The sequence below is a fragment of the Dryas octopetala genome, chromosome 8 (assembly GCF_963921425.1).
Source record: "Dryas octopetala chromosome 8, drDryOcto1.1, whole genome shotgun sequence".
NCBI lineage: Eukaryota > Viridiplantae > Streptophyta > Magnoliopsida > Rosales > Rosaceae > Dryas > Dryas octopetala.
Window position 1 is genome coordinate 3,755,936 of NC_141373.1, and position 9,857 is coordinate 3,765,792.

The window sequence follows — 9,857 nt, forward strand, 5'->3', positions numbered from 1 at the left end:
CGGTCAAGAATGGAATTTGGGTCCTCTCATTGTATTTGGCAAATCCTTAGTTTCTAATCTAATTGGTTTATTAAAAATTTAAAAACTCTCCCATTTTATTTAGGATTAATATTAAAACTTAAGAATACATTATCACACTTCAATAAGATTCCACCCTGACCTCTTGCAATGACTAGAACCAAAGCCCACATAGAGACTAGAGAGATAAGCGAAGTGTATATCCTACGAATTGAAGAGAACACAAATGAATCAAACCCAAACCTACTCACTAACCTAAAACATGAATCAACAAACCCTCATACCAGAGAGAGAAGTTCGCTACGTTGATATTGTTGATTCAACTGGCCAACATGCATTACCAAAGTAAGCTATACATAGCCGATCTCATACCAGCAATCAAGTCACGAATTATATTCAAGTTAACCCATCAATACAAGAGCCTATATGAGTGGATATTGGCTAGGATTCAAAATTATGCTTTATTTATGATCATGATGTACACTATACAATGGGAAATCACTGGACAAGTGCGTGGCAGAGCAGATAAGCAGAGTACGGAATCCTTGTTATTTACAAAGAGAATTCACTCGAACCATGTTGAAAAACCTACCATACCCACTAGTTAGTTCTCCTTAAGCTTATACACAGCATTAATGCATTCTTCTGTGTCCCAAAGGAAAGAACCAAAAGCAACAGCCTCCAAAACTAGCCTCTTCAGGCTCGAAAATGAAGTTGAGATAACTTCATTGGCCTCAACTGAACCTATGTTCTCCTTCCCAAAAAGTGCACAACAGTGGTTTTTAATTAAATTTTCAGCCACCTCAGATCTCAGTTTTGCACATCTCTGCAGTGTCTCAGAATCAAACCCCATCACATAACATTTCAACTTTCCATGTGTCTTTTCCTGCCTATTCGACCCTTTAAACTCTGACTGAATGTTGCCAATGCGGCCAAAAAGAAGATTTTTCATTCCATAAGGACACATCTCCTGAAACTGAAGGGAGGTTCTACTACTCAGATGGAGGTCTTGGTTTTCCAAAGCTAGACCCCGTTCCAGGTGATGTCTCAATAAGGCAGATTTCAAAAAATATCCATATAAGATAGAGGCCACATATACTCGACCAAGCATGTGCCGTGTGATGTTTGTCATTGCCCAATTGTCTGTCACACCAGAATTTGCTCTCAAGCCAATGACTGTAGTGACATGTTCCCTTATCATCTCCAAAACCTCGAAGCTGTAAATGGACTCTAGCTCCCAGTCCTTCGAAGGCCATATCTCCAGTCTCCCATTATAGATGCATCTAGACAGCTTAGGAACCATATGAACTTTGATCTCAGAAAACTTGTAAAGGATTAACATGTACATGACATCTTCAACAGCAATCTGGCACTCCTGCTCCTTCAGTTGTGCAATCCTCCTAGCATTCAGGAATATCTTCGGTCAAAGAAATAGATGTGATTCTAAAAAAATCTAATTGGAAATTCCAAATACGAAAGCTTCAACCTACCAAGAAACTCCAAGGAGTTGTTCACCAATTTACCTATGTTAATCTGTTAAGGTAGTAAAAGGGTCACTAGGCAAGAACACCCAGCAACATTACTGCAGTCACCTGCCTAAGTGCACAGGTAAAAAGTGTATGTTAGGCATAGCACATAGCTAGTGCATTCAAGAGTGCCCTAATCAAGATCATTATTGTGCTTCCTACATCGACATATTTAAACAGTAACTATATATCACATAAACGAGAATGAGCTGTCACATATCAACTTCTGCTAATGTTTTCTCTCAGATCAGCCACGTGATGCCAAGTCCAGGGCAATCAAGCCATTCTTATGAACCTGATGAGTGACGACTTCTTATCTGACTGAAATTATAAACTTAAATTCCAAATATCATGCTTCAGCCATGTTATGGACCCAAATATGAGGCTCCCAAGTAGTACAATCATTGTAACTTACAAGAAAGTTGAACATTACTTCCACAAGTCATGAAAACAGAGCAAATTTACAAATTCCACTGATGTTGTTAAAAGTGCTTGTATAGTCTCAAAATCCAATCGTCAATATTAAGAAGTCATGAGGACTATAATAACGGCAAACACTCAATTTATTCAAAGCAAATAAGCACCCCTAGATGTGCACACGACATGGTGACAGCTTTAACTAAAAGAATTTAGAGATTTCAACACAAGGGAACCTCTCCAGCATCCACCACTGTAATTCATAGAGTGTATCGCTGAGAAAGTCCACCATCAACGCGAAAATTTGCAACAACAGTCAACAAACAAAAAAGAAAAACACTTTGCAGAATAGGTCATATCAAACAACATAGGAAACACATAGTTCTCTGGATAGAGCGTCAAATTACAATACACAATACATCGAAAACCCATTTTGCTCAGTACAAATATGCTTATGAAATATTGAAAAAAAGTACTAAAATCTTGAATAACTTACTTCTACTCATTAAGCAGTGAACTGGGTTTGGATTTTACTTCACGTTTATAGTTAAATTGCTTAAAATAGTAACAATATATAAAAGATTGCATAAAACACATTAATCACAAAAGATTATTGTTTATATACTCATGCGAACATAATTGAGGGCATAGCTTGTTTTTTTCAGATAAAGAAGTGAGCTTTGACCCAAAAAAGAAAAAAAGAACTGAGATTTGGGCACAAACCTATGAAGGCAGGCGTCATGAGAGCTAGCGCTGAGATACATACGAGAGAGAGCGCGTTCGCGATCGTCAGCCAACTGCTTCAGCTCTTGGGCGACGGCGAGGTGAAACAACTGGGGGTGGTTCTGCATGACGGAGCTGAGTTCCTTGCCGGACCGGGTCCTCGGGTCGAGCGGCGAGTTGAGGCTGCTGAACTCGCAGTGGCTCGGTCCGGCTCCGGTGACCACGGTCAACGGCCTGAACCGCTTGGTCGTCAACGGTTGGGGCGCGGATTTGGGAGCGAAATTGTGGGGTTTATGGGGTTTTAGGGTTGAGAGTGGGGGTGATGGGAGAGTGAGGAGTTTGTGGTGGGGGGAGAGACAATGGTCCATCAATGGAGCTTCTTTTGAAACTAGAAACTAGGTGTGGAAACAGAAAGAGCTTTACAGAGAAAAAGAGGATATATAGAGTTGATGGATAGGGTTGGGTTCGGTCAGAGAGAGAGAGAGAGAGAGATTGGGTAGTATGCGGTCGAGAGTATGATTGCTGGTTGGGCCACGTGGCGTGATCCTATGTGCTGATCTGCCTCAGCGTTAAGGATAAGCTCATAAGCATATCTGTGGGCCCCACTAGCACATTGTTTTCTTTCTTTCTTTTTTCGGCATTATTGCGTTAATGGAGCCAAGTATTTGTAGTTTTGTACACATTCACCATCTAATCTCAAATCTCAATTATAGGCTTTTGATAAAGTTTAGGATAAGTTTGCCTTTAATTGTAGACTTTGTAGTAGGAATAGGAATATTGTAGTAGGAAGAACATAAGTTTTTCAATAAATTACCACACTATTCTTTTACTAGTGGAGAGTTTTTCTCTACAACTGTGGACTGTGGATATAAAGGCTATATTATTATTAGCCATATACATGGCTGTTTTGTTTTTGGCCGACATAGCTATTTAATTAGTCATTACGTTGATAATTATAAGTTGTAGGCTATTTTGACCTGAGACTCCGAAGAACAGTCAAATGTCGTTTAATAGATTTATGCTTAGGCCCATTAGAGTCCTTTGGGCTCTCCTTACTCAACATTGACGCTGGAGCCCATAAACCCATTATCTACTTAACGGCCCAGCAAGACGAGAAAAAGGGTGTAGGCCCTGTGGCTGTGGGGCATCCATACGAGATGTAGGCTCCAAAGCAACATATGTAATTTCTTTCTCCTTGAGAAAGAGAACTTTTCACATATTCTATATCTGGGTAACTAGTAATCCTCTATTATCATAGGGGATTATAAATTTAAATCACATATTCACCTAAAATATAATCTAAATAAAAAATTGAATTTACAGTATGACAATGTAGCATTATTTTTTTAATTTAAAAGTAATTATTAATCAATATATTACAACCCAATACACAAGTCTTACATATATTGACTATGTTATGGTCAAGCTCGGTATCGGTTCCATCATAGTTGTCATCTCCGATAGCTTCAACTCATCTTCCGGTGAACCGTAAGTAGTTCTTTCGATCTATCTATCTATATATATATATATATATATATATAATAGGGCCTTCCAATAAGGGATCCCTCATTTAGTGTTAAATGAGGGATCACCCTGTGTGGCCCACACGGGTCGTTTTGTGTTAATCCGAACCGTCCATTTTTTACATCTCCATTGATAGATCATCCCTGCAAAAAATCAGTCAAATCAAAAATCGTTTACTCGTTTGTTTAAGCGGTCAAAGTTTAAAACAAATAGACAAACAACAAATTCCTCTATAAACACCTAAACTTTGACCGCTTAATCTAACGGGTAAACGATTTCCGATTTGGCTGATTTTTTGCAAGGATGATCTATCAATGGAGATGTAAAAAATGGACGATTCGGATTAACACAAAACGACTCGTGTGGGCCCACAAGATGATCCCTCATTTAACACTAAATGAGGGATCCCTTATTGGAAGGGTCCTCTATATATATATATCCTCCTGTCCTGGTTGCTTATATATTTATGAATTTGTTTTGTTTTAGTAAGAAGGTGTACGTGTCCCGAAAGTACATGATATGATCTTGGCGTGCATGCTTTTTTGATTTATGCGGAATGGTTTCTGTGTTTGCCTTGTTCTTCTTCTTCTTCTTCTTTTTATGCGGAAGGCCGGGCTTATTAATTGGTTAGCCAAAACGTTATTTTGCTTTCTACTTGCATGTAGTCGATCATTAGCAGACTACACTGCATTTTTAATGTAATTTTGAAGTTAATTTTGTAGTCAGAAGAAGACGTACATCAACCATTTAACACAGACACTTCATCATTAACTCAGATCAATATCACTGCCTAGGATAGAACAACCTTAGGAAACATTACAATAGAAGAATTGGCCCGCACCAGTAAGAGTTTCCACAGCACTAAGTGCTGCTGCTTCTGATGAATCTGATCCGTCCATAGCATCTCTACAAACATATCAATATATAGGAAGCCAAAAGGCAGACGAACTAATTTGGATCCAACACTTTTTATTGTAAATTTGGATCAAATATTCAATTAAAATATAAAAGTCAATCTAATCATTTAAATTTACGGTTTGACTAGGCATCATTGTTTTTTCATTTAAAAGCAATTATTGATGAATATAATTTGATTATTTCGCCATGATCATGTGGCAATCATAATGTCATGTGCCAAATAACATTCAAAGGAACATCGAATTGAAGGAAGAAGTGGCCAATCACATAATGATGTCTTAGTGTTTGGAAAGGAGTCAAAGGACCATAAAAAGACCAAGCATGCTGCATGCGTTTCCTGATGTAAAAGAAGGTTACACCGAATTGGTCTTCTATAAAAAGTTAGTGTCTCAGAAAGTTACACACCCAATTGATCAACTTGTACTACATTCATCTTAATTTTCCAAATTATTGAATTTCTCCAAATGCATGACTTACTTTCCCTTACCCCCCCATACACACCATTCAAATACAAATATACAATGACTCAATTTCATTATAGAAGAGTTACACAATGGGAGATTGAATAAAATGGGGTCTCTGAGTCGAAGAATTCTTCCCTACAACCATTGTATACAACCAATCTCTCATATCTAACTTCTCATGTGCTAATGATAATTTATTTTAAAAAACTGAAAAATTCTATCGTACATCCACTTTATTACATACAACCACTTTTTATTCTTGGATTTTGATGGATTCCCTTCCCTACAATTAAGGTACAGATTAAACAAACAGTGTCATGAACTCCATATTGGGTTTAGGGTTGTAGGGAAGAACTTTTTCTACAAGTCACTTTCAGAAAAGGTAAAATGGACCACAGCAAAGCATGCACTCAAAAAAGCACTAGCAAAAAGTGTAAAAATTGTAAAGTTGAAAGATCTATGCTTCCTCGAAGTTGATGACCATACACAGAAACAAACCTAATGTAAAAGAGACATCTCCCTCCAAAAATAGCCGTTGCCATTGCCATAAAAAGAAAATTGCAATATTTAAAGAAGAGTACAAGTAAACAGAGCTATAGTGACCACAGTAGCCGTTGGAAATAGCCTGCAGAAAGTACAAGGAGGTGTGCCAAAAACAGAGCACAACAACAAGTTGGCTATGGAATAACAACAGCATCAAAATGTGGAAAAAATGGGCATCCGTTTTGATCATCTCTGTTCTAGTTTACCTAAGGCCACTCCCTTGAGAAGGAAAAGGGAGAATTGGGAATTGATTTTTGTTTAGCTTAGCTGAAGCCTGGAAGAGACACTCTATAAATCATCTAAATCTTAAATAGATCAAGTATCAAGAATGAAGGAGCTAGATGCCTAAATATCTATTCCAAGAAGCCTGGAAGAGACACTCTATATTCCAAGAAGCAGCTTATTAGAGAGAGAGAGAGAGAGAGAGAGAGAGAGAGAGAGAGAGAGAGAGAGAGGTGAGCCATTGTATATGTTCCTCACTCATACTAGTTTCACACTTGGGAACTTGCAGGATCCATAACCTGAAACAGAGAGAGAACCACCATAAGGAGAAAGCAGAATGTAATTGTACCTCAAAAGAACCATAATTTGTTTATCAAGCTAATTTTTAAGTATGAATTCTAGCAAATGCTTATTTTAAACTTTTCAAGTGGGAACTTATAATTCTAATGGCTAAGAGCATTTTACACTATCCTTTGATCAACCAAATAAAAAGCTTTTCAAGTATGGTTTGAGTTTATAATAACACTATACTATGACAATCATTCAACAACTCTCATATACCAATTTGCATACAATTAAGCCTAAATATTAAAGTCAAATTATCATATTAATTAATAACTACAACTACTCAATTCAACCCCCCATAAAAAAAAAAAAAAAGAATTACTTACTTGGATCCTTGATTGTTTGAGTAGCGAGCCCATTAAAGGAACAGCCTCCACCAAGCTTCCTAAACTGAGCCCAATATGCACTAAACGCATAGCTGGCGTGTCGGACCAACGAATTCGGTTTAAAACACTTCTTTCCGGGTTGAATCGGGTCGCAGGTTTTATTCCCCTGCGAGCAAGCGTACGATAACGCAGCGCCCAGCGCGCTCCTATTGGCTCCCTTCGCCACCACGCACCATATGGGGCCCGGATACGGCTTATTATTCGTCGCAGGAGGCAACGGCCCGTACTCGGACAACCGCGTCTTCCCAGTCAAGTCAATCGGGTACACGTGCGATCCGTTCGGATACAACAACCCGAAGTTCCGCTCCGTACTCGGACCCGATTTTGTGTTCTCGTTGAATAGAGCGAATATGAAACTCGGGAGCACTGAACCCGGTCGAGCCGGCGTCCCGGCCGGCGGTTTAGCTGTGAACTTTTTTATCACGTTTCGGTTGTAAGTAGCGGCGTTGTGGATGTTGGCGCCATTCTGGTCGAAGTCGCCGCCGCTGGGCCAACCCGTTTCGGCGATCCAAATCCGGATATCCGGGTACCCGAGTCGCTTCATCGCGAAAACCAAAGCGTCCACCATTTGGTCGAAGAGGTTGTGGTACGTCAAACCCGAAACCGGGTCTGTGACAGTTACGTTCTTGGACTGCAACAGAGCGTAGTCCAAATCGATGTTGGTGGGATCCGAAGCCCATGGGAAGAACGTGTACACGTCGACGAAGAAGAAGGACTTGGTCCGGTTCAAGAAATTTAACATGGGTTTGATGACGGAACCCGAAATATCGGACCGAAACGTACCGTTTGAAGGTGGGAATGAGGATTCGAGGACGTCCATGGCTAATGGGGTCCCGACTTTGATCTTTTGGAGTCGATGGGTTTTCAGGGAATTTCTGATTTTTCGCATTGCCGGTACGAGATTGAACCAGACTTGTTTATCGGGTTGGCTGAGAATTTCGTTTCCGACAAGGAGGTACCGAATCAGGGTTTCGGGGTAAAAGGGTATGAGATTGGTTTTGACCCATTGATCTGAGAGTGTTTGGTTTGAGGAAATGTTGTTGATGAGCTGGTTGGGGACCATGATTGAGACCTGGAGACCTGTGTTCCGGAGAGCCTTGAGAATTTCGGGGTTGGCATCGTAGATTTTGACTCGCTTGGCTTTGAGGGACTGGATGAGCTTCACTGACTGTGATGGAGATGGTAGGTTGTTGCCCAGTTGGCCATAGTTGACACCCACCTTGGCTGTGAGCTCTGCGCCTGTAAAAACAAAATGGGTTAGAGAAAACCCCGTAATGAACAGAACCCATGTCACCATTTTTGAGATTTGAGACGAAACTTACTGGAAATGGAAGCTAAGAAGCAGAGGATGAGCAGGGGAACAAGACCCAGCTCCATTTTTGCTCTTCCTGAGCTCAGTGAAAATTGTTAGTCTGCCAAAGGAACAAAAAAAAATGGTCTTTTTAATGTAATGTAAGAGATTGGATCTTTGTTTGGGTGTGAGGAAAATCAGAAATGAAATGATGTTTGGGAGAAGGTGGGTTAGAAAATGATGGGGTGAGTTGAACTAGAGGAGTGTGATGTTGGTGGATTTGAGGTGTTCTGGGACTGAGTCTGAGACTGTGTGAGAGGTTAATGGGGAAATATCACTTTCTTTTTTTTCTTTATCAGAAAAGATAAAGAAAAGAAGAAGTGACAGAGTGATGTGCAGAGACAATCAGATCAGAGGGTTGAAGAGTCTGAAGTGATATATGTGGAAAGGAAAGTTCAAAGCTTAGTGGGGGCCTGCTGTTTTGGGGTTTATTATTAGTATAGTATTAAATAATCTGTTCTTTTGCTTGGTTTCCACGTAGGGAGAGAAAATGGTGACTCATCACAAAAAGTTTTAGATGCTGTCGAAAAGTACAATTAGCCGTTTGAGTGTGTTGGCAGCCTCATAAATTCCCAGCTAATACTGAGAAAAACTTGCAGAGGAAGGTTGTATACGTTTTTTGAAAAAAAAAAAAAAAAGGTTCTATACGTTTTACATGTTTTATAAGTGTACTACAATATGTATAGCCAATGTTACCAATCTAAATAAGAGTGTGTACGGATGCATACAAAAGTATCTCAAAAGAATAGCCAATGGTATCTTGCCTATGGAATCGGATGGAGGATGAAATTAGTTAAGATACAAATTTGCATATAACATGTATATAAATTTTTTTTCTTAATGAATAATTACGTAATTAATATATAAAAAAATATTATAAAAGTACATATGTATAAACTTATTACTGGCAAATTTTTCTGAAATATTACTCTAATACACAAGTCATTAGCCAACGTACGAAGAGGCTCACTCTTTCCCCTTTTTATATTCCTCTTTCCCCAGTCCACTCTTTAGGTCACCAATGTCCAATAAGTATAAATTTATTGATTTTCAGGGGTTAAAAATAACTTAAAATATTATGTTAGAGGAGACCAATCCATAAAGTAAAGGAGTTGGATGAGGAAGATGGGACGCAACGTTGGGTCTGGGAAACCTGTCGCCCATGCAAATATTTGATATACAATTTGAGATACCGTGTATTGTATTTTAATCAAGATCCAACTCCAACTCCATAAATTATAGTTGTATTAACGGCTGATCGTAATTGCACGCTATGAATTTCATTTTTATGCATTTTTCTTTTGATTTTCGGCAAGTTAGTTCAATTTTGTGCTTTTTTTTTTTTTTGTGCGATTTCGTTTGATTTTTGTGATTTGAGCGTGATGTCTTTTATGCAAGGGTTTAAATTTCGAAGTTTTCG

The 9,857-nt window shown here is 39.0% G+C and overlaps 2 protein-coding genes across 2 annotated transcripts; both read right to left on the reverse strand.

Annotated features, from left to right (window-relative positions):
• Nucleotides 1-460: 460 nt before the first annotated feature.
• On the reverse strand, nt 461-3,127 carry LOC147276135 (phosphoserine aminotransferase, putative (DUF760)). The gene is made up of 2 exons (XM_086253239.1): nt 2,685-3,127; nt 461-1,418 (listed from the first exon to the last, which is right to left on the reverse strand). The coding sequence occupies exons 1-2, from the start codon at nt 3,050-3,052 to the stop codon at nt 623-625; spliced, it is 1,164 nt and encodes a 387-aa protein (XP_086109365.1). The 5' UTR covers nt 3,053-3,127; the 3' UTR covers nt 461-622.
• A 2,980-nt stretch (nt 3,128-6,107) lies between these two features.
• Nucleotides 6,108-8,751, reverse strand: LOC147276136 (O-Glycosyl hydrolases family 17 protein). Its single transcript, XM_086254058.1, has 3 exons — nt 8,409-8,751; nt 7,027-8,325; nt 6,108-6,654 (listed from the first exon to the last, which is right to left on the reverse strand). The coding sequence occupies exons 1-3, from the start codon at nt 8,461-8,463 to the stop codon at nt 6,614-6,616; spliced, it is 1,395 nt and encodes a 464-aa protein (XP_086110184.1). The 5' UTR covers nt 8,464-8,751; the 3' UTR covers nt 6,108-6,613.
• Between the last annotated feature and the right edge of the window lie 1,106 nt (nt 8,752-9,857).

Bases quoted from the DNA above. Each gene is read 5' to 3' on its own strand.
- LOC147276135 (XM_086253239.1), bottom strand. From the start codon at position 3,052: ATGGACCATTGTCTCTCCCCCCACCACAAACTCCTCACTCTCCCATCA. The intron at 1,419-2,684 runs GTTTGTGCCCAA...CCTGAATGCTAG, and splicing joins CATGACGCCTGCCTTCATAG to GAGGATTGCACAACTGAAGG.
- LOC147276136 (XM_086254058.1), bottom strand. From the start codon at position 8,463: ATGGAGCTGGGTCTTGTTCCCCTGCTCATCCTCTGCTTCTTAGCTTCC. The intron at 8,326-8,408 runs GTAAGTTTCGTC...TTGTTTTTACAG, and splicing joins CTTCTTAGCTTCCATTTCCA to GCGCAGAGCTCACAGCCAAG. The intron at 6,655-7,026 runs GTAAGTAATTCT...TCTCTGTTTCAG, and splicing joins TCAAACAATCAAGGATCCAA to GTTATGGATCCTGCAAGTTC.